At 41.7% G+C, this 25,898-nt stretch overlaps 1 protein-coding gene across 6 annotated transcripts in view; it reads right to left on the bottom strand.

The window, feature by feature from the left end:
• LOC126108467 (zinc finger protein 879-like) overlaps window positions 1–25,898 on the bottom strand; it is a 223,442-nt gene that overhangs the window by 78,660 nt on the left and 118,884 nt on the right. For all 6 annotated transcript variants that reach the window (XM_049913711.1, XM_049913710.1, XM_049913714.1 and 3 more), the window contains 2 exons: window positions 2,893–2,991; window positions 2,580–2,648 (listed from right to left, as the gene is read on the bottom strand). In XM_049913711.1, the coding sequence (XP_049769668.1) occupies window positions 2,580–2,648; window positions 2,893–2,991 (168 nt within the window). The remainder of the gene's footprint in view (window positions 1–2,579; window positions 2,649–2,892; window positions 2,992–25,898) is intronic.

Genomic DNA, 25,898 nt, shown 5'->3' with positions numbered 1-25,898 from the left:
CCTGAAAGAAAGGATATTGCGGAGACAGTTTTAATCTGCCAGGAAGTTTCATATCAGCGCACACTGTGCTGCAGAGTGAAAATCTCATTCTGGAAACATGCCCCAGGCTGTGGCTAAGCCATGTCTCCGCTATATCCTTTCTTTCAGGAGTGCTAGTTCTGCAAGGTTCGCAAGAGAGCTTCTGTAAAGTTTGGGAGGTAGGAGACGAGATACTGGCAGAAGTAAAGCTGTGAGACCGGGCATGAGTCGTGCTCGGGTAGCTCAGTCGGTAGAGCACTTGCCTGCGAAAGGCAAAGGTCCCGAGTTCGAGTCTCGGTCTGGCACACAGTTTTAATCTGCCAGGAAGTTTCAGGAGTTACACTCATGGAGACTTCTTGCCCACCCTGTATTTTATCAACTAGCTTATGAGAGAGATTGTATGTATATTCACATTTCATTAACCATGCTTTATTGACATTAACTTCCTTGCACATACTTTATATAATCCCAAAAGATGATATAAGCGTTATTTAATTACAAAATTGCCAATATCCTGTGCTTCAAATCTGAATGCACTACATAGACAATTATTACAATTTTCACAGAACGCAACCTTAATTTCTTTTTAAAAAATCAAGAAGTCTAGTTCAGTTTGTCCTTCCAGCATACTGCAGCTGCTGGTTGATATAATTTAGAATTCAGTCATGTACATTAAAAGACGAAAAGAAATTCCTGATAGTATCAATTCCTCGTGCAACAGCAGTGAAACCTGACCCAACGCCCTCCTACTTTTCTTATTCTTCTTCTTCTTCTTCTTCTAACTCATTGCTACTGCTAGCTCCTAATAGGCATAAATGTAAGCATTTTATTCGCATCAGTCTCAGGTATCGAAGTCAGGACACCTTCATCACAACAGTGCAACAGTGTCTGGAATCTGACATTTTCAGAAAAATCAGTTTTCTACCCCATCCTCCTCCTGGAACAATGTCGTCCTCAGCAGCAACTGATGTACCTCAGTCACCCTTTGTGAAACAATTTGACATTGCCTGTTGTGTTGTAGAATTCCAGACAGCAACAAACATTTACACAGGCTGTATGAGGCTGAGTGTTATTACACCCTTCCTCTCAAAGAATGAAACTGACTTCTGCAAAACTGCTACTTTATGCTTATCTTGAACAGAGTGTATTATGCCCAGGCCCAGAGTTTGGAGGAAGGAACACAACATTTACATTCCTCACAAATTGTTTCCTTAGGAGGTACAGGAAATAGGTCAATAATAAGTCCAATTCCTTTCTGCTGCACTCATCTTGGTATCTAATGCCTGAAAAAGTTGTAAAGATTTCTGACATCTCCAGGGTCTGATGTTGTACTCATATGCACAAAGCAGCATTTCTACATTTTGGAAACACCTGAGAATCAGTAGTGGAGGCAACTTCCATTGCTATTTACACACAACAGCATAGTTACCTTTTTTTTCCTCCGTGGCAATTTTCTACCTTAACTGAATATGATTTTGCAGGAAGAAAATTATAACAGATGCCAGATTCATAAGCACTGAAAATGTATCTGGGCTCATAGCCCTCTAACAGTCGTAACAACGCTACGTTCTTTGAAAAGTTTACACCTTCTTCGAATAGACAACAGCACTGTCAAATATGACTGTGTGAAGTGAGACCTGTATTATATTGTCTATGTGCTCACCTTCACGAGTCTTTTACTGAAGTTTGATTTAAATCTTCTGTCTGGTGACAAAACTTTGAAACACATAAAGTATAATAAAGGCTCGCGTGATTGACACTTTTTCACGTTTCAAAGTTGTGCCAGAAGCTGAGCTGAATGGAGTAGTTTTTGCCAGCTCTGACATTTGGAAACTAATGAAAGATAAAACATTTGAAGATAAGACTGATAATACTGAAAGGTCAGTTCAGATATCCTTTAAAGAAGTTATCAGCAAGTTTATCGGCAAGCTCTCTGTTACAACAAAATAATGAGAAATGTGCCGGATAGTTCCAAGGTGCTGGGTGCCTCAAAGCTGCACTTCACGAACTCCCAAATACTTATTGTCCAAAAAAATCTAGGTGCTGTGAGTGAGAAGCAGTGTTTCAAATGGAAAAAGAAGACAAATTAAGTGTCATACCTCTGTATTAGTGCTGAAGAACATTATACTTCTTTATAATGTCAGGAAATCCATACGTTAACATGGTTTTTTAATAATTTTTTTTACTAGATATGATTAGTATGAATTTTGTGCACCTTCATCATTTGTTTGTAAAATGAACCTTATGTGACAGAGAGAAACCCTTGGCATTTCTGAAATCAGCACATCAAAAATATAAGGAGCACCCAAAGGATTATAAAAAATAATTAGCAAAATTTTTAGTACAGACCTTGCTAATTAATAGCTTTCTGAAGCCTATTGGCTCTGGGATGTTGTAAGCCATTACTGATAATTAATAGTTGTGCTCATTCCTAGTTAGTGCTCCCCGACTTGTGTGTCACTTTTGTGCGAGTCGCACGAGTACACCCCACTCTGGTTCCCAAAAGAGGCATTCACAACACGAAACATGAAGACGTGTGGAACAGTATATTATCTCCGTACCTGTGGCAAGAATTCGTCAGCTTCTCGGTCTTCCAATGGCTCCTGCTTCACTCCAACAAACACAAAATCCTGCAACACAAACAAATTTTTTGTTTCAGATTTACTGGCCAGAGACAGAATAAAATATAGAGGAAATCTTCTGTGACACGTGTGGCGGGACGGGGGGCACGTTAACGTACACTGGAGAAGGGGGGCATTCTCTCAAACGTACGGCAAAACTGTGAACAGTGGGTTATTCATCTCATAATTATCCTCAAAATTATTTAGAAAGGAAATTAAGCTCACTGAAAAGAAATAAAAACTAATGACGTACCGGCTCCACAGATGGGCGGTCAATGTGGCTACCCTCGGTGCGGGAGGAAGCCGGTTCGATTTCCGGAACGTCTTCAAATTGTTTCCGAGGAAGGGAGATCTGTAACACAGGGATGGAAAAAATCAAATGAAAATCAATTCAGTCATTTGGTGGAAAACAATTGACTCATTCAGTTGTAATTTTACATATTGACTGTAATTATTCATTCAGTCTTTGAATGAAAGCAACATGTGGGAGCAACCCAATGAAAACATTCAACTGTTTTGCCACTGTTAAATCATTACTGTTGACAACACTCTGTTAACATTTGTCATCACTGTTATGCTGTTCCGATATTTGGTTGCTATCTGAGTGCCAATAGCTAGCTTTCAGTTAAGTTTTCTGTCCGCGCTTATAATAGGTGTTTTCTTAATAACGAACTCAGCATCTGATGCAGAATACCAAAATGAACAGAGGCACGGGAATGGAGGAAATCTTATGACTCCACAGAAAGTGATCCTCGAGATAAATTCAATATGATGTACAATAACTGCAAGGACAATTCTTATTACAAAACTATATTAATTAATTTACAGAAAACAAATGACCGATGACAAATATTTCTCACAAAAAATACTTCTAACAGTTATTCAATAAATTTAGATTAAAAATTCTTTGCTTATTTATTTAAACATAAATCTGAAATCTAGCATCAGTTATTAACTTTTGAAAACCAACAGAAACTCCACATGCCACACATATAAAAAAACCTCTTATTTATGTAAATAAATACACCAGTGGAAAAATTCTCCTAACAGAGTACAAAAAAGGGCAAATATGCTCCTGTTTAAAAGCCTCTGACTGAAAAGTATGGTACCAGCTACCTCAGTTTACCTTCCTCAGCACCTTTACAAGTTTTCTCAAAAATTTTGGCATTTGATCATATTCCTGATCTTTTTAACGTGCTTGCAACTCACCTCTCACTCCCACAACCTCCCCTTGCTGTACTGCACTCAACACCCACTAGTCCATTCGTACCCTTCTGCTCCCACTCACCCTTTCTCACTCGTGCAGCCACATTCATTGTCATCACAGTCTCCGTCTTCCTCTACCTTAGTCCTACCACATCATTCCTTCCCTCCCACTGCTGCTGTCTTTTCTCATTGTCACTGCCAAACACTCTGATCTCTCACCATCACTGGCTCTAACCCACTTCCACTTCCCCCTCATCTTTGTTCCTCTCTCACTGGCTCTGCCTCCTTCACTCTTCTCCTAGCACTGTTCTGTCAATCTGCCAACTATGCCGCAGTGTCCCTCTCTTTCTCTCACACTTCCACTGTATGCTTCACTATTTCTGGACCACAACCACTGTTGACTATCTTCCAGTACTTATTAATTTTCTGCCTTTTTCTAAATGCCACCATCTCCTCCTCTCTAACCACAGAAAAGCACCAATACGTTTGCATGCCAAAACTGATGGTAATTTTTTTAAACGTGCCGAGGAACGTACGACGAGGCAACTAGTACCCCAATTTTCTGCCGAGAACCTCTCAAAGGGAGCATATTCGGCCTTTCCACTGGTTCCCTTCTTTAGCCTGCTACAGCAAGGCACGTGTCCGATACGAAAATAACTTTACGGATCGTTAAATTTTGACTGTATACTTACTCGAAACTGAAATAACGCAAAACTAGTTTTGCACCTCAGACTGGATTTTAAGTGCATAAAAATCTGCACATGCTTCAGTGCCACAACTTGGGGTTCCCATAACCCTTACAACGATAACAGACATACTTTACAGCATATTTCTCCTCGCTAAATCACTTTGTAAGCTACGTTTTCATCTCGTGTCCATCTTTTGTGTGTGTATAAGTAGAGCAGCTTTGACCCTCTGTACCTTGGAAATGGGTAAAGATATCAAAACAATTTTCACAGTTGTTCAACATCGGGATCTTAGTAATTACAACCGTCTGGTGTGCACAACCATCTCAGAATACGCAGCTCAGTTTTGGCAGTCAAAACCAAATTTTGACCTTGTACTGTAGGGCAGTTACAGAAAGACAATCCTCTTGCTGGGAATGCAAATGGTCCCTGGTCTGAGGGCTATCCAAAACACACAACCCTACATTTCTGTCACCAACAGAATCTGAGGTGAGAGTCCCAGAAAAATCTCATTTTTATTGCAAGGTTTCGGAATGTAACGGTAGTGTGTGCTGTCGAATGCGTATTGAAAAAACTTGAAAATACTTCATTTTCCATAAAATACTTTTTAATCACCTCTCCTTGAAATAGGAAATGCTATGTCTTTAACAAAATTGCCACCCCTAATCACGGTTCATGTATGACCAAAAAGATTGAAACACTATGTAAATAAATTCAATCAAATCCAGAGACAGAGTTCCACGATCACAGATCGCCTGCGGTACTGCCACGTTGGTGGCAGCCCGCCAGTCACAACAGACCTGAGGCATAATGTTTGCAGACACCACTGTGATTCTGTTAGAGATGGCAAAGGACTTGGAGGAATAGCTGAACAGAGTGGACAGTGTCTTGAAAAACGTATTATAAGACGAACACCAACAGAAGTAAATCAAGGGTAAGGATTATCAACAATTACAGAAAAAATAGATAGCTACTTACTGTAAAGATGAAATGTTAAGTTGCAGACAGGCACAACAAAACACCAATCAGCTTTTGGCCAAAGCCTATGTCAGAAAAGAAAACACACACACACACACACACACACACACACACACACACATATTCACACAAGCAAGCATACTTCATGCATACATGACCACCATCTCTGGCAGCTTGGACAGGAATGTAGCTGTCACATAGAATGCAAGCATCTGGAGGGGGCGGGAAGCACAACATATAGCAGGGTACAGGTGAGGGGGTAGGGGGTGGGGGTGGAGAGAAGACCACTGTCTGAGGCTGTGTGCAGGGACTAGACCTCCAACAGACATATTGTCAAGTGTCTGTGGGGCAGGGAGGTGGGGAAAAATGGAGCCAAAATGGGGAGGATCTGGAAATGACGGATGGGTGCGCTAGCAGAGGACAGAACATAGAGAGTGTGGGAAGAGAGAATAGGGAGAAGGTGATAGGACAGTGGGGGTACAAACTATCAGACGGAGGGTGCGAGACGGCAGGTTACCGTAGGTCGAGGCCGGGATAATTTCGGGCACGGAGAATGAGTTGTAAGTGTAATTCCCATCTGTGCAGTTCAGAGAAGCTGTGGGTAGAGGGGAAGCTCCAGATCAGAGATGGGTAGTTCGCAAATGAACGGGTCCAAAGGAACGGTTCACCAAGATGAACGAAAGGACCGAGGAACGAATTCCGAGGAACAATCGGTTCATAGTTCACTTCGGTCGTGGCGGTCTACTTATAGTTCCCCGGAACGAGAAACCATCGGTTCATAGTTCACTTCGGTCACAGCGGTCTACTTATAGTTCCCAGGAACGAGGAACCACCGGTTCATAGTTCACTAGTTCACTTCGGTCACTTGGGCAGTTCTCGTTCCAGCCTCTGTCACGTGCTCATCTCAGCCTCGGTCTCCCTCGGCCACACGCGTCGTTCTTCGCACGACCACGAGTCTCAGTTCCACTGCCGACTGCTCCTAGATAGTTCAGTATCCAGTTGTTCGTTTCGTTCACTGTGCTCGCCTATTTTATGTGTGTTCCAAAGTGTTCTTGCACTTGGTTATGGCTATTCAGCGTCCACGACCGGTAATCAAAAAGTATTTTATAGTTACGTAAATTACACAAAAATTACGTTGTATGTAAGAGGTACGTCTTTTCAGGTAACAAAAGGGCATATCAGCTCACTTCATTATATCGATGAACAGCAGAAGACATACAACAAGGCAAGTCTTATTTTGTTATTCATATATTTTTTGGTTTCATCAACTTGATTTAGCAGCTAAATTTCAATAATTTCCTTAACTTTAGTGTAAGAAAATTCATATAAAATGATTTTCGTGTATCTTTCATATACAAAACATTACAGTTAGGAAGGTTCTAATTATTTTTAAGTTTGGTTGTTTCTAATTTGCATTACCTTCTAGTTTGACTTCTTTGGAGGGGGGGGAGGGGGGGGGGGGGCAAGTGAGAGAAGAAGAAAAAGTGGATTGTGGGTCATTTTGGCTCAGCAGGAAAAGTGGTGCCTCTCCATTTGAAAAGCCATAGATTGTCATAAAATTGAATTTACTTATTATCTCAAAAACATTTGTTTAGAAGGAGCTTTCAAACCAAACTCTTTATTACTGCGAACTTTATTATTATTATTATTATTATTATTATTGCTGCATTAACTTTAATAATGCAACATAAAAACCTAATTTTTACTAAGCGTGTGACGCAAGTATGAAAAACCACATTTTATTTTATGCTTCCATAAAGTCTCTACTTCACCTACTAACTCGGAGACAACGTGAAGTATATATAGGGTGTAAACGATTATTGTTTACAACGTAGCATAGTTATGTAATGGAAGTCGAAACGAAGAATTTTATACAAGACACTTGTGGTCTATTAAGTTGGGAAACAGTCACCAACAGGTTTACTTCAAACAGTGTGCGCGTCGCGTGAGATTTTCATGTTCTCTTCTCCAGCTCTCTATACATCGTCATCGATTGTTTCACAATTGTTGCTTGCATTAGCTTGTTATTTATTTACTGCCTAATTATTAAATGTTTGTACAACACGGGCAACACACCGTCCTTAATTGGCGAGCAGGTCTGTACTCGGGGCCGGTTTTCCGTGCGCCACCCTATATTATTTCCCTGCGATCAGCCACACAAGGCTACGGTTGGCTAAACGAGAGGTTCTGCAGAATCACAGAAATTACTTCTAACAGTGTGTAAGAATTCTGTAATGAATAAAAACTCTATACGCCAGGGGGGAGGCAAGTGCCCCCTCTTGGTGCTCTCCATCCTTCAGTCACCTACACTACTAGTTTTCAGTTTTTCATAAGAACCATATAACAAGCACAAATGAACGGTGAACGAGTAAAAACGAACGGTTTCCAAAAGAGAAAGATCAGCAGTGAACTAGTTCCCAAGGATGAACGAGTTTGCCCATCTCTACTCCAGATGGCTCGTGTAGTGAAGCAGCCACTGAAATTGAGCAAATTACGTTCAGCTGCATGTCGAGCCACAGGATGCGCTACACTGTCTGGGCCACAGCTTGGCAGTGGCTGTCCATCTTGGTAGACAGTTGGTCGGTATACACACCAATATAAAAACTGTGCAACGATTGCATCAGAGCCGGTATACAACACGGCTGCTTTTTCAGGTGGCTTGGCCTCTGATTGGGGAAGATAAGCCTGTGACAGGACTGGAATAGGCACTGCTGTTTTGGTGGACTGGGCAGGTCTCACACTTGGGTCTTCCACAGGGAATGTGGCACTGGAAGTGGCACAGGGATCAGCTAAAATGTCACTGAGGTTGGGTGGAAGACTGAAAATAACTTTAGGAGGGGTGCGAACGATCTCGGGCAGGGTGTCCCTCATTTCAGGGCACGACGAAAGGCAATCGAAGACCTGGCGAAGGATGTAGCTCAGTTGTTCCCCGGGTGGCCAGGCTGTAGGAGAAGGATGACAACTGTCAAAATGCAGGAGCTGTGGGTAGTTGGTGTGTTTCGTGTGGACGGAGCCATCATAGAGGAGGGGGTCAACACCCAGAAAGGTGGCACACTGGGTTGAGGAGCACCAGGTGTGTGTGTGTGTGTGTGTGTGGTTTGAGGTTTTCGGGCGCTAAACAGCGCAGTCATCAGCGCCCAAACGCATAGAAACAGGAACACATGCAGTGAAGGGACGAAGACGGACAGCGAACGAGGAGAACGGCTAAAAGACACAGACCTGACGCAGTTCCAAATCCTCATGTACAGAGGCAAAACGAGAGGAGAAGAAACGCACTAAAAACGGAAAGGAAACATAAGGAAAAGAGAACAGAAATCGAAGTGAAACAAGTAGGTAATCGTGACTGGCGGACCTCCTACCTAAAACCTGGGTGAGCCAGTCACCCAGCAGTACATTAAAATCCTCTCCCTAAAATCCGAGGCAACAAATTGGAAAGGACACAAAACCGTAAGACCTTAACCACAGTCGTTGCAAGTGGATGGGAGAGAAGGTGTTGAAGTTGTGAAGAAATGAAGATACGTTGTCTCGGCCGTGAGTCCAGATCGTGAAGATATCACCAGTGAACCTTAATGAGACCACGGCTTTTGGCATTTTGGGAGGCTAGGAAGGTCTCCTCTAGATGAAGTATAAACAGTTCAGCATAGCAGGGTTCCGTGCAGGTGTCCGTGGCTGTGCTGTGGATCGGTTTGTAACATTCCCTTCAAAGGAGAAGCAGTAAGGTGAATTGGGAATGGACGTGAGGGATGTTGGTGCATAGGGAGGTGGTGTAGACTGTGACGAGTAGGGATCAAGGAAGTCAAGGAAGTGGGAGGCTAGATTACGAGCAATCAGTTGGAGGTGTCAGTCAATGACGGGCGAAAGTTTTTCAGTGGGGGTGCAATAAGCAGTCACAATCGCACGTCCAGGATTGCTGGGCTCGAGGATTTTGGGGAACGTGTAAAAGGTTGGTATGCAGGATGTCGTAGCGGCGAGGATGGAAATGGATTCAGGGGAGAGGTTCTCGGAAGGCGTGCAGGCTTTAAGCAGGGATTAGAGGTTGTACTGAACTTGTGGGGTAGATCTCTCTGCTTCTCTTCCAAGTGACGTGCATTCTGGTCCACACTGCTGGAGATGGCAATCATGTGTGAATGAGGTGTTTTGTGTCAGTGAATGTGTGTGTGTGTGTGTGTTTTTTGTTTTCTGATGGAAGATAATGTGTAGGTGTCTTTTCATTGCACCTCTCTGCACCTTAATGTCTCATCTTTACAGTAAGTAGCAATTCATCTTTTCCGTAAGTTGTTGATTTCCAAACTGGAATTTCCTTTGTTTGACAGGGGTATGGAATATACAGAAATGAAATATGGACAATAATCAGTTCAGAGAACAAGAGAATGGAAGCTGGTGGTGGTAAGGTGACCATCTCAGAATTGAGTCATATTTGGTACATGGCTACCTACATGGATTAACAGTAAAACTGTCCTAACTGTAACCATTTTTGATAAATTCAGGTTTGAAGGCTCAAGGGTACACACCCAGTTATTAGTCAGGCACCAATTTCCCGATTTTCAGAGACCTAATACTCAGTAACGACTTAACCTCCTGACCTCAGTTTTTTATGCATCTAGTATGTAGTCCATCAAGTTGATCTAACATGTAAGAAGTATAATCCATCATTCAAACTTTTTATGAAAAATGTTGAAAAGCATCCTTTTTCCATGCTGTCCTTGAAATTTGTGATTTTTAAACATATTGTAACTTGCACAGGGAAGCAGTACAGACCTCAGCTTCTGCCCTGTAACTCTTCAGTCCTACAATTAAGTATTTGGCATTGCAGTCGGTATTTCTTACCTTCACTTAAAGATGTCTCAATCACAAAAGAGTCAAATTTGACTAGTTAGTCCTGGTGTGTGTGTGTGTGTGTGTGTGTGTGTGTGTGTGTGGTGGGGGGTACAATGAGGACAGATCCAGGAACACTGTCACTTCATGCACTTTCCTACTAACACCTTTCTAATGGAGAGACTAAACAGATGCAAACGGGCGCACTGTTGCTGTGGAAGCTTGTGAAAATTCTTTGTTGGAACAACTGCAAGTTGGGCATCATGTGACTTTCAAATAATGATGAAAACTGGTATGCAGGGCACATTTCCAATGTATCGAATGAATTTAAAGATACCAACATTAACTGCACGCCTCCTGCTGAATCAGTTCCTTTCGCGGCGCTGTAGGAAAGATGCTGTTTGAGTCACATTTTCCGTTACATGAAAGGTGTGTGTCTCGTGATTACAAAGTCACAGTGCACAGTTGTATAAACTTGACAATACATGCTGGGGAGGAAAAAAAAAAAAAAAAAATCATCTCTCTCATCTTTAAGTGAAGTCATTTTGTGTTTGGTTCAAGATGTCAAGAAAAACAAAGCTATATGCAACATGATAGTTCTAGAAATACAATTTCCGTCTTTATAATTGAATCTGTTTATGGAACTGTTCTTTGCAGAAATTTTATATCTATATACAGGGTGGTCCACCGATTGTGAACGGGCCAAATATTTCACGAAATAAGCATCAAATGAAAAAACTACACAGAATGAAACTTGTCTAGCTTGAAGGGGGAAACCAGATGGTGCTATGGTTGGCCCGCTGAGATGGCGCTGCCTTAGGTCAAACAGATATCAAATGCGTTTTTTAAAAAATAGGAACCACCATTTTTATTACATATTCGTGTATGTACGTAAAGAAATATGAATGTTTTAGTTGGACCACTTTTTTCGCTTTGTGATAGGTGGCGCCGTAATACAAACTTATCGCTCATAATATTTAGATGAACAGTTGGTAACAGGTAGGTTTTTAAAATTAAAATACAGAACGTAGGTACGTTTGAACATTTTATTTCGGTTGTTCCAATGTGATACATGTACCTTTGTGAACTTATCATTTCTGAGAACGCATGCTGTTACAGCGTGATTACCTGTAAATATCACATTAATGCAATAAATGCTCAAAATTAAGTCCGTCAACCTCAATGCATTTCGCAATACATGCAACAACATTCCTCTCAACGCGAGTAGTTCACCTTCCATTATGTTCGCACATGCATTGACAATGCGCTGACGCATGTTGTCAGGCGTTGTCGGTGGATCACGATAGCAAATATCCTTCAACTTTCCCCACAGAAAGAAATCCGAGGAACTCGGATCCGGTGAACGTGCGGGCCACGGTATGGTGCTTCGAAGACCAATCCACCTGTCATGCATTAAGCTATTCAATAGCGCTTCAACCGCACGCGACCTATGTGCCGGACATCCATCATGTTGGAAATACATCGCCATTCTGTTATGCAGTGAGACACCTTGTAGTAACATCAGAAGAACATTACGTAGCAAATCAGCATACATTGCACCATTTAAATGGTCATCAATAAAATGGGGGCCAATTATCCTTCCCCCCTTAATGCCGCACCATACATTAACACGCCAAGGTCGCTGTATTTCCACTTGTCACAGCGATCGTGGATTTTCCATTGCCCAATAGTGGATATTATGCTGGTTTGCATTACCACTGTCTGTGAATGACGCTTTGTCACTAAATAAAACGCGTGGAAAAAATCTGTCACGTCCCGTAATTGCTCTTGTGCCCAGTGGCAGAACTGTACACAATGTTCAAAGTTGTCGCCATGCAATTCCTGGTGCATAGAAATATGGTATGGGTGCTATCGATGTCGATGTAGCATTCTCGACACAGACGTTTCTGAGATTCCCGATTCTCACACAATTTGTCTGCTACTGATGTGAGGATTAACTGCGACAGCAGCTAAAACATCTACTTGGGCATCATGATTTGTTGCAGATCGTCACTGACGTTCCACATGTGGCTGAACACTTCCTGTTTCCATAAATAACGTAACTATCCAGTGAACGGTCCGGACACTTGGATGATGTCTCCCAGGAAACCGAGCAGCATACATGGCACACGACCATTGGGCATTTTGTTCACAATAGCCACATATCAGCATGATATTGACCTATTCCGCAATTGGTCAACGGGCCATTTTAACACGGGTAATGTATCATCGTAAGACAGAGATTTAGGAACCAGGTTTTAAATTGTAAGACCTTTCCAGAGGCAGATGTGGACTGCGATCACAATCTATTGGTTATGAACTGTAGATTAAAACTGAAAAAACTGCAAAACGGTTGGAATTTAAGGAGATGGGACCTGGATAAACTGACTAAACCAGAGGTTGCACAGAGTTTCAGGGAGAGTATAAGGGAACAATTGACAGGAATGGGGGAAAGAAATACAGTAGAAGAAGAATGGGTAGCTTTGAGGGATGAAATAGTGAAGGCAGCAGAGGACCAAGTAGGTAAAAATACGAGGGCTAGTAGAAATCCTTGAGTAACAGAAGAAATATTGAATTTAATTGATGAAAGGAGAAAATATAAAAATGCAGTAAATGAAGCAGGCAAAATGGAATACAAACATCTCAAAAATGAGATCGACAGGAAGTGCAAAATGGCTAAGCTGGGATGGCTAGAGGACAAATGTAAGGATTTAGAGGCTTATCTCATGAGGGGTAAGATAGATACTGCCTACAGGAAAATTAAAGAGACCTTTGGAGAAAAGAGAACCACTTGTATGAATATCAAAAACTCAGATGGAAACCCAGTTCTAAGCAAAGAAGGGAAAGCAGAAAGGTGGAAGGAGTATATAGAGGGTCTATACAAGGACGATGTACTTGAGGACAATATTATGGAAATGGAAGAGGATGTAGATGAAGATGAAATGGGAGATACGATACTGCCTGAAGAGTTTGACAGAGCACTGAAAGACCTAAGTCGAAACAAGTCCCCAGGAGAAGACAACATTCCATTAGAACTACTGACAGCCTTAGGAGAGCCACTCCTGACAAAACTCTACCATCTGGTGAGCAAGATGTATGAGACAGGCTAAATACCCTCAGACTTCAAAAAGAATATAATAATTCCAATCCCAAAGAAAGCAGGTGTTGACGGATGTGAAAATTACCGAACTATCAGTTTAATAAGTCACAGCTGCAAAATACTAATGTGAATTCTTTACAGACGAATGGAAAAACTGATAGAATCCAACCTCGGGGAAGATCAGTTTGGATTCTGTAGAAATGTTGGAACATGTGAGGCAATACTGACCCTACGACTTATCTTAGAAGAAAGATTAAGGAAAGGCAAACCTATGTTTCTAGCACTTGTATACTTAGAGAAAGCTTTTGACAATGTTGACTGGAATACTCTCTCTCAAATTCTTTTACAGAAACCAGATGGCAGTTATGAGAGTCGAGGGGCATGAGAAGGAAGCAATGGTTGGGAAGGGAGTGAGACAGGGTTGTAGCCTCTCCCCAATGTTATTCAATCTGTACATTGAGCAAGCAGTAAAGGAAACAAAAGAAAAGTTCGGAGTACGTATTAAAATCCATGGAGAAGAAATAGAAACCTTGAGGTTCGCCGATGACATTGTAATTCTGTCAGAGACAGCAAAGTACCTCGAAGAGCAGTTGAATGGAATGGACAGTGTCTTGAAAGGAGGATATAAAAAAACGAGGATAATGGAATGTAGTATAATGAAATCAGGTGATGCTGAGGGAATTAGATTAGGAAATGAGACACATAAAGTAGTAAAGGAGTTTTGCTATTTGGGGAGCAAAAAACTGATGATGGTCGAAGTAGAGAGGATATAAAATGTAGACTGGCAATGGCAAGGAAAGCGTTTCTGAAGAAGAGAAATTTGTTAACATTGAGTATAGATTTAAGTCAGGAAGTCGTTTCTGAAAGTATTTGTATGGAGTGTAGCCATGTATGGGAGTGAAACGTGGACGATAAGTAGTTTAGACAAGAAGAGAATAGAAGCTTTCGAAATGTGGTGCTACAGAAGAATGCTGAAGATTAATGGGTAGATCACATAACAAATGAGGAGGTATTGAATAGGACTGGGGAGAAGAGTTTGTGGCACAACTTGACAAGAAGAAGGGACCGGTTGGTAGGACACGTCCTGAGGCATCAAGGGATCACCCATTTAGTATTGGAGGGCAGCGTGGAGGGTAAAAATCGTAGAGGGAGACCAAGAGATGAATACACTAAGCAGATTCAGAAGGATGTAGGTTGCAGTAAGTACTGGGAGATGAAGAAGCTTGCACAGGATAGAGTAGCATGGAGAGCTGCATCAAACCAGTCTCAGGACTGAAGACCACAACAACAACAACAACAACAATGTATCACGAAGCAAATAAAGTCCACACTGGCAGAATGTTACATGATACCATATACTTTTTCGTTTGTAACTATTAAAGCACCATGTATCACAAAGCAAAAAAAGTTGTCCAACTAAAACATTCATATTTCTTTACGTACTACACGAATATGTAATAAAAAATGGAGGTCCCTACAAAGATGATTTAACTTACAAAACGAAAGCGTTGGTATGTTGATAGAGACACAAACATACACACAAAATTCAAGCTTTCGCAACCAACGGTTGCTTCTTCAGGAAAGAGGGAAGGAGAGGGAAAGATGAAAGGATGTGGGTTTTAAGGGATGAAGCAACCTTGGGTTGCGAAAGCTTGATACTTGTGTGAGTGTTTGTGTGTTTTTTATTGTGTCTATCTACCAGCGCTTTCTCGTTTGGTAAGTCCGGGAAACATTCCACGTGGGAAAAATATATCTATCTATGTATCTATATCTAAAAACAAAGATGTGTGACTTCATCTTTGTTTTTGCGGACTGTTATGGAAAACTATCTTCCCGTCCAGTTCAATGCATGCATAGTTCTCACCTTTCTGCATTCCTTTCGCCTTGTGGAAGTTGCAGAAACCTACTACCAACCTTTGCCACCAAATAGCAGTTTAAAGCTAACATTGCAGCGTTCTTCACCACAGAAAAGTTGACGCGTTTTGTTAGGGTCTTAATTTAATATAGAACGAGTCTGTAAGTTTCGAACACACGCCTGTATACTATGTTGTTGTTGTTGTTGTGGTCTTCAGTCCTGAGACTGGTTTGATGCAGCTCTCCATGCTACTCTATCCTGTGCAAGCTTCTTCATCTCCCAGTATCTACTGCAACCTACATCCTTCTGAATCTGCTTAGTGTATTCATCTCTTGGTCTCCATCTACGATTTTTACCCTCCACACTGCCCTCCAATGCTAAATTTGTGATCCCTTGATGCCTCAAAACATGTCCTACCACCCGATCCCTTCTTCTAGTCAAGTTGTGCCACAAACTTCTCTTCTCCCCAATCCTATTCAATACCTCCTCATTAGTTACGTGATCTACCCACCTTATCTTCAGCATTCTTCTGTAGCAGCACATTTCGAAAGCTTCTATTCTCTTCTTGTCCAAACTAGTTATCGTCCATGTTTCACTTCCATACATGGCTACACTCCATACAAATACTTTCAGAAACGACTTCCTGACACTTAAATCTATACTCGATGTTAACAAATTCCTCTGTATACTATAATAACCACTAATTAGGTCAATTCTGCCACTGACTTTCATGTACTACTTGGGCCCGAAATAGCTGTCTTGTGCCGATGGCAGCACTCAGTTGTCAGCAATCCAGACATAAAAGGCTGTCGCTGCTACCTTTATTGAGTTTCTTAAATGCGGCACATAATATGACACTGCAGTGCCTGTGTTGTTCAGAAGTACTGTGCAAAGTTCCTCCACATAGACAGCATGTCCGAAGGTACAAGCACTGCAGCAACTACTAGCGTTATGAAATACATTAAATGGAGTTGCATTTGCAAATATGGACAATCGTCCGCCGTGTAATGGAGGGACGACAATGAAAATTTGTGTCACACCGGGACTCGAACCCGGATATCCCGATTATCGTGAGTGGTCATTTTACCGTTAGGTTATCCGAGCATACTCCACTGCCAGATCCTGACTTACGTATGTCGTCAACTGTGTGTCTACAACCTGCACTCTTACATTCATTGTGTATATTTGCATACAGGGGAGACATTTTAATTGAATGATTATGATGATGATGATGATGATGATGATGATTGGATTGCGGGGCACTCAACTGCGCGGTTATCAGCACCCGTACAAATTCCCAACCTTTGCTCAGTCCAATCTCGCCACTCTGACGAATGATGAAATAATGAGGACAGCACAAACACCCAGTCATCTCGAGGCAGGTGAAAATCCCTGACCCCGCTGGGAATCGAACCCGTGACCCCGTGCTCAGGAAGCGAGAACACGACCGCAAGACCAAGAGCTGCGGACATTTTAATTCAAAGTCACTTTCCCAGTGTCGACAGATAAATTTGATATTGCAGTGGCTGTGATGTTCACTAATACAGTGTGCAATGTAGGAGTGAAGATTGTAGGCACACGGTTGGTGAAGTACGGTAATTTGGGTCTGCCTGCGAGTCATGCTCAGATAGCCTAACAGCAAGGCCGGCGTTCGCGAAAACTGGGAAATCTGGATTCGAGTCCTGGTCTGGCACAAATTTTCATTGTCATCATTCCATTATAAGGCAGACGATTGTCCATATTCGCAACTGCAGATACATTTCACGTACGGCATACCAGGGTTTGGTGTATGCATGTGTGTCCTCAGATTCACTAAATGTGAGCCAGTGGTGACAGTTCAGCGATGATATCGTACTACACTACTGGCCATTAAAATTGCTACACCAAGAAGAAATGCAGATGATAAACGAGTATTCATTGGATAAATATATTATACTACAACTGACATGTGATTACATTTTCACGCAATTTGGGTGCACAGATCTTTAGAAATCAGTACCCAGAACAACCACCTCTGGCAGTAATAACGGCCTTGATACGCCTGGACATTGAGTCAAACAGAGCTAGGATGGCGTGTACAGGTACAGCTGCCCATGCAGCTTCAACACGATACCACAGTTCATCGAGAGTAGTGACTGGCGTACTGCGACGAGCCAGTTGCTCGGCCACCATCGACCAGACGTTTTCAATTGGTGAGAGATCTGGAGAACGTGCTGGTCAGGGCAGCAGTTGAACATTTTCTGTACCCAGAAAGGCCCGTACAGGACCTGCAACATGCGATCGTGCATTATTCTCCTGAAATGTAGGGTTTCGTAGGGATCGAATGAAGGGTAAAGCCACGGGTCGTAACACATCTGAAATGTAACGTCCACTGTTCAAAGTGCCGTCAATGCGAACAAGAGGTGAGCGCACCCACGTTCGTCATCGAGTACACCATCGCAGGTGCTCCTGTCTGTGATGCAGCGTCAAGGGTAACCACAGCCACGGTCTCCGAGCTCACAGTCCACGTAGCTGTAAACCTCGTCGAGCTGTTCATGCAGATGGTTGTTGTCTTGCAAACGTCCTCATCTGTTGACTCAGGGATTGAGATGTGGCTGCACGATCCGTTACATCCGTGTGGATAAGATGGCTGTCATCGACTGTTAGTGATACGAGGCTGTTGGGATCCAGCACGGCATTCCATATTACCCTCCTGAACCCACCGATTCCATATTCTGCTAATAGTCATTGAATCTCGACCGACGCGAGCAGCAATGTTGCAATACGATAAACCGCAATCGCGATAGGCTAGAATCCGACCTTTATCAAAGTCGGAAACGTGATCTGTACACATTTCTCCTCCTTACACGAGGCATCACAACAACGTTTCACCAGGCAACGCCGGTCAACTGCTGTTCATGTGTGAGAAATCGATTGGAAACTTTCCTCATGTCAGCACGTTGTAGGTGTCGCCACCGGCGGCAACCCTGTGTGAATGCTCTGAAAAGCTAATCATTTGCATATCACAGGATCTTCTTCCTGTCGGTTAAATTTCGCGTCTGTAGCACATCATCTTCGTGGTGTAGCAATTTTAATGGCCAGTAGTGTAAATGCCAGATAAAATCTCCAACAGACAGAACAATCCAAGGTGGTACAACACTTTCCACTTGTATAGGTGCCTATAAGGTTTACCCACATAGACAAACGACACACATTAATTCATACAGGCACTAACTGAATGCGCCAAATATATATTAATTCATATTTTGCTGCCTTAATGTAAGCTGAGGGGGCATCGGGAAAATTAGAAAACAATGTACCTTCGGATTTTTTACAACACCTCTCTCGTTTTAATGCATGTAATGTAGATCTACTGTACTCATCCGACGTGGTGTAGGGAAGTATTTTGTTCTATTTGAGTCTAACAAACGAAAAGTGGATAACTCTCGGAAGAAAAGTACTTCATTTTTACGAGCTTCAAGTACACCTGTTCTCCTGTACGCACATCGTGAACCACTGCAGGAAACCTTCGGATGCACGGGAATAATCCTTAAAAAAAAAAACGACCACCATATTGTCATTGGCATTGTCGTACTGAGAGAGAGAAGAGGTGATTATCATTAATATGGAGAGAACTTAACAAGACCAATTTCTTTCTAGTTCATGTTGCAGAAGATTGAAAGCAGTGCCTATCGTGGTGTCTTGCAAAGCGTATGCGTAAAAGAAAAAAGCTTTGCCAATCGACAGGTGCTGCCGATTTTGATACTGGCATCGTACCTTTCTCGCTCGCCAAATTAACTGTATTTTATACACGCCAAACAGGCTGCTGTTGTGGTGTGAAGGAAACAGGCCGGCAGGGTCAAACAGTGAACACTGTTTGTCCTGGGCCCGAAGACACTGACCACACGTACGGGCAGCAAACTGCAGATTCTGCTGTCGGCGGTGTGACGCAGTCTACACAAACACCCGCATGTAAAACTGTCCTGGCTCCCATTGTTATGTGCACCAATTACTCATAACAGTGGGCTTCATTCTGACTCCTGCAGGACTACTGCAGGAAGGTGGTTTTCACAAGTGTCAGTTTTCAGTGACAAAGCCACATTTCATGTGCACGGAAAGGCAAATCGTCATAGTATGTATGTTTGGGGCACAGAAAAATTCACACAAGGCTACAGAAGACATTTGTAATTCACCTAAACTTAAGTGTATTTTGTGTGTTGTGTTCTTCAAAAGGTTACAGACCATTTTTCTTTGAGCAAGAAACTGTGACCGGTTAAGTGTACGTGGACATGCTGCAGCAACGGCTTATGCTACAGTTACAGCAAAACTGTGCAGACTATTTTTGCAAAAAGATGGTGCTTCACCACATTTTCTTTCAGACATTTGTAACTTGTACACTGAACTGCCTCTCTTCCCACCGCGACTGTCCTCTCGCTCCGCGCCCCCGCGGTCAGCGTACTTCATGTGATTTCTTTCATGGTGTTATGTCAAAGATCGTGTCCTCCTGCCTCCACTGCCACTTAGTTTAGAAGAACTGCAAGGGAGGGCACTTCCTGCGGTTACTGATATTGAGCGTGACACGTCAGCATTTCTACGACAAGAGCCTGCCTACCGTATCGAAGCTCGCAATGTCAGATACTGCACTCTTATAAAGCACCCGCAATGTGAGTTAAAAACTTGGAGAGATACTCTACCCATTGACATGTTTCCACTTTCTGTACTTCTTGAAGTTTTCACACAGATGTCTTTGGAAACGAGACAGATTGCGGCTGCACGTGACCGAGGTGCTGCTGTCAATGAAGATGGAGAGATTAAAATGAAAATATAATTACGAAGCGACGTATCGGGTTCCTACCTGCACTCCTGCGGATTCGCCGGCCTCTTCACGATGCTCCGTCTCCTCCCTCTTTGGCATTACATAAACCAATTGCTGAACATAAACAAATACTTTCGTTTAAACTCTTGTGTACAATGTCAGTATAGCACAGAACTGAGGTATCTAGTACATTTGTGTATGTGACAACCAGATTTGAGAAATGGTTGCTGTGAAGGTCAACGGCCACATCCTACAGAGCACATCACACGAGAGGGACAGAAAAAACCTCACCGACAGAAAGAGACAGACAGTAGTGAGGTGTACTGCCTTTCGGCTCATTTTTGCCTGATTTTGCGGTGTTCCAGTCCGACATTCAAAAACTGAAAGCAAGCACAGTGCCAACGTGTAAATCACTGCTTCTGACTAAAAGCTATTTCGTTCTTCTAGGTGAATTTTATGCATCTAATAAAATTATAAAAATTGCTCGAAAATTCGTTTTTCATTCCGTACAATTTTTCAAATATATTTCTTCAATTTGTTATCAAACATGATTTTAGTTTTCAATTTTGTTTTTTTCACATTGGATACTATTGTTAATGTTGTTAATTTTTACTGAAAGACAGAACCGCCTTTTATTTGCACTGAGATCATACCTCTTGGAATCTTTTGTCTACAAATCCTAATAGCGTCAAATCCACAATATGAGTGCACTGAACTACTTTCCTCATTTCAGAGGTAAAAATATCTTGATTCAGATAGTTCTTTTCTCACCCGAGACCATATTATAATAATACACATAATTTAAAGCACTCAAACAGAGAAAGTGCAGAAGAGCCTCAGGTAGAATGAGAACCAGGAAGTGTGCAGCACACTTCAACCGAGGCCAACAAGACTACGACAGACAACATGTTAGAAAGAAGAAAGTGCTGCTGCTAGGTAGTAACCACGGGCAAGGTGTAGGCCCTCAGTTACAGGAATGTTTAGGGGCAGTGTACCAGGCCACCAGTATCTCCAAGCCAAATGCAGGGCTACGTCATGTGATAGAGGACCTAGGGCCTTTATGTAAGGAATTTACAAAAGACGACCATGTAGTGATAGTGGGTGGGGTGAGAAACAGTTTGGACAGGGATGGGGCATATGACACAGGTGGTGACCTGTACGAGATAGCTTCCCTGACTCACGGCACCAACATACACTTTGTCGAGCTGTTGTGGCGTCACAATTGACCACACCTCGATGGAGCTGTGAGGCAAATCAATGTGGAGGTAGGGATGGCTCTGAGGGCATCCAACTTTGCTCATGTTTCTATGGTGGCCATCGGGGTTATCAACTAGGCATGTCCTACACCTAAACAGGACTGGGAAGGGAAGATTGGTACAGCTGATTCATGGAACTATAGGGGTGGATCTCGGGCCACACATGGTCAAATACCTGTTGTCAGAGGTAGGAAAAGTAGGTCTTTTTTAGGACAAATCCAGACAACAGGGTCCCCTGCCTAGAGAGTATCTCCAGCAGTTTAAAAAATACTGAAACAACCACTCTCAAGACAGATTTTAACACTTCAAATATCACATCTACCAGATGTCACAAAGAAAAACAAACCATAAGAAAGAGTAATATGGGCCATTTCACAGACTTAACAATCCTCCATCAAAACATGCGATCAATAAAAAATAAAATACAACTATTAGAAGCTGAGATCCAATCTTTGAACTGCACAGTAGGTTTGTGTTACTGAGCACTGGTGTAGAGATACAGAGATCCAACATGTAGTATTATCATTGAATGAAATGGCAAACTCTTACTGCAGAACTGCTTCAAGGGGTGGAGGATCATGCATGTATATCAGAAAAAGAACACAGTTAAAAACAAGACATGACCTCAGTACAGTAAGTAAAGACAAACAGTTTGAAATATCAGCTATTGAACTAACGGAGCTTGATATCACCAAGAAATTAATAATTTTGTGTGTGTATTGCTCTCCCAGCGGTAGTGTGGACACTTTTTTAAATAAATTAACACAAGTTTTAGATAAAGTCTCTAGTACAAAGGTCAGCATAATTCTGGGCGGGGACATTAACATCAACACTAATATCATAAATGAATCTAGCAGTACCCCCATAAATATCCTTCATAGTTTTAGCATATCCCTATTGGTCAATAGTGCAACAAGGGTTACTACAATGACTTCATCAGTAATTGACCATATGGCCACAAATATGGACAGGGAAAAATGTGATGTAGCTGTAAAAGATCTCGGACTATCAGACCATATCTGTCAAATAACAACAGTAAAACCAGGTATTGTATCATTCTGTAAACTACAAGCCTACAAACAACGTCTGTCAGAAATCAAAATAAAACATTTTTCAAAAGAGCTAGCAAAACAAAGCTGGGATGAAGTGTTTAAGGCAACCATTGGGAATAAGAAATTCTCTAAATTCTCCACATTAATTAAATTGAAATTTGAAAAGGCATTTCTAAAAGTATGCATATCTGTATCAACATCACACAAAAACAAATGGATAACAGCAGGAATTAAGAAGTCCTCCCAAACACTTAAATACCTCAGTTCCAGGAAAAAAGAGTTGCAACGATCCAGAATTCTTAAATTTCTATCATAGATACAAAAAGATCTATAGGAAGGTGCTGATTGCTGCAAAAAAGTCATTTAATGACAAAATAATATATAATGCAGAGAATAAAAGAAAAGCAGTTTGGGATGTTGTAAGAAAGGAAACGGGCAGAGGCAAACAAACGCAGAATAACACACTTCTAAGAGAGGGGAATAAGGTAATAAATGATCCACAACACTTAGCAAATTATGTAAACGAGCGTTTTTCAAGTATTGCAGAGAAGTTACAGCAAAAATTCCCCAAAACAAATATAACACTTGTAAATAATGTTGCACTAGATACATTGATGTTACAACCACAGAGAATGAAGTCAATAAAACTGTCCAAAAACTAAAAAAATAAATAGTCAGTAGGCTTTGATAAAGCACCAATGTGTGTACTGAAACAATGCATAGAGATTATGCAAGGCCCTTAACAAATATAATAAATGAATCCTTCACATCAGGGACATTTCCAGTCGTTAAAACAGGCACGAGTTGTATCTTTGCTTAAGAAAGGTAATGCAGAAGACATAGAAAATTATCAGCCCATTTCCCTGCTCTCACCATTCTCAAAAATAATAGAAGCAATTACGAAAGACAGATTAATGAATTACCCGAATAAATACAATCTTTTAAGCGAATCAGAGTTTGGTTTCCGAAGTGACAAAAATACAAAGTCAGCCGTAGTAGAATTCACAAAAGTTGTACTCGATGCTCTCGATAAAGATGACTGCGTCACAGGTATATTTTTGGATCTTTCTAAGGCCTTTCACACATTCAACCACAAGATTCTATTAAATAAATTAGAAGTATTAGGAATAAGAGGGGTAGCAAACGACTGGTTTCATCATACCTAGCAGATAGGGTACAAAGAGTAGAGATAACATGCACTACAAATAGATCCAAACATTTAGTAAAACACTTATCAGAACCAAAATACATTAATATAGGGGTTCCACAAGGTAGCATATTAGGACCAATACTATTCCTGATATACATCAGTGACTTTCCCAGTAGTGTTACTCACGGTGAAAAAATTCTCTTCGCTGATTACAGCAATATTATAGCCACTGAGAAAACAAGAGAACTCCCCGCAGAGAAAGTAAATGAAACGCTCAAGGAAGGTTACGATTGATCGATAAGCAATAAAGTGACCTCGAACATAAAGGAAACTAATGCCGTGAATTTCAGTTAGAAGAGGGGAAAATGACAATGTTGAATTAAATATAGATGACACCTCTGTAGAGTGTGTAACAAATGCGAAATTTCTAGGTACGAATATTAAGTGACAGATGAAGTGGCGTGGCCACATACAGGTAGTTGCAAACAGAATGTCATCAGCATGTTATACTCTTAGAATCCTATTATCAGTGTGTAACATTCAGTGTCTTTTAGTTACGTACTATTCATATGTACACTCAATTCTTAGCTATGGTATTCTGTTTTGGGGAACAAATGCACAAAATATGAACACAATTTTCAAGGTCCAGAAAGCAGCCGTAAGAATAATAACCAAAAATAGTAGTCGAGCTCATTGTAAAGATCTGTTCAAAACACTCAGGATTTTAACTGCTCCGTGTGAATACATTTACCAGTCAGTTGTACGTATCATAAATTACATTGGTAATTACTGCAAAAACAGCTCTGTCCATGACTGTGAGGCAAGAGCTAGACTCACATTTACCAAGAAAAAATAAACATAAAACTCAAAACAGCATTTTCTACCAAGGAATAAAACTTACAATAAATTACCAAAAGAGATTAAAGAAACTGCAAAAATACACTTGCTTAAAAAGGAAGCTAAGAAGTACCTGTTATGCAATACATTTTATACATTGAAAGATTACTTATATAAAACAGAGTAGGGGCTTGTAAAAAAAAAAAGCCATACAAATAAATAATAATAATGATTATGAATAATAATAATGAACTCAATATCTCACTCTAAGGTGCAGTACATAAAAAAAGTATTGTGTGCCAGGAGTAAATCTAATGATTGCCTCTAATTAGAAGTCTGTAAATGTACGTGTATACTAATTAGCTTATTTTAAATTGGTCTAAGCTTGTAAATACTTTGACATGTCCGATATGCTTGTAAAAAGAGATCTACGGATGAATAAAGCTGCTGCTGCTGCTACATGCATAAAATGCTGTTGTTTGAGATTGCAACAATATAACATTAAGTTTAATTTTTGCTGAAATAAAAGCAAACAGAAGCAAAGCCCTTGCCTGCAGGTAAAATAACAATATCCAGATCAACTCTTAAGTAAACTTAAAGCAGCCCTCTTAACCACTGTAGCATTACTATTGGGAGGACGTGCTCTAATCGACACACGACAAGCCTCCCTCTTTGCCTTCTCTGCTAACTCGGGAGATAGTTTTCAAAGCTACCACTGTTTTGTACAAGCAGGATCACATTAAAAAGATGCAGCTTTTACTGTCCGATTCATCGAACCACCGGATCGGTGCCGACCCTACGAAAAGTGTCAGGAGGAGGATTGACAGCCTTCTGAAGGAAAGTTCCCAGTTTCAGGAGACTAGGAAGAGTCTTAATTCTTACTGTGTTCCTCCAAGATTATATGCCCTTCGTAAGGTCCACGGTAGAGGAGTTCCTCTTTGTCCGATTGTGAATAATATTGGTGTTTTGACATACAACGATCAGTCTCGACATTACGACCGTCAACCTACTATCGGTACGAACCCGTCCGGGCGACAGCAGCGTCACCTGGCGAGGGACGGCTGCTAGTCAGACACGTGGACGGTGCACGTTGTATCAGTGAGTGTGCCGTTTGTGTGTAGAACGCTGAAGGCACTCAATCGATCCGAGTTCGATCGAGGGCAGACTGTGACGGCCCGGAGGCTCGGTACGAGCGTTTCGGAAACTGCACGATTTATCGAGTTTTCGAGGAGTGCTGCGGCGAGTGTCTTCGACACGAGGTGAAATCACGTCCACACGTCGTGAGGTCGGGGAGGGGACCCGTCATTACAGATGTCAGACGCCAGTAGGCCGGGCAGGCCGGTAAAACGGGACAGGTGGGAAACTGTGGCAGAACCGGCGTCCGACGTCAATGCCGGGCAGAGTACGAGTGTGTCTCGACACACTGAGCACCGAACACTCCAAACCGTGGGCCTCTGCAGCTGATAACCCGAGCACGTGCCGACGTCGACACCACGATGTCGGCGATCTGCGACCGAAACGGGAACGTG

This window comes from Schistocerca cancellata, chromosome 11, assembly GCF_023864275.1.
Source record: "Schistocerca cancellata isolate TAMUIC-IGC-003103 chromosome 11, iqSchCanc2.1, whole genome shotgun sequence".
Lineage (NCBI taxonomy): Eukaryota > Metazoa > Arthropoda > Insecta > Orthoptera > Acrididae > Schistocerca > Schistocerca cancellata.
This window is presented reverse-complemented; position numbering and strand designations above follow the sequence as displayed.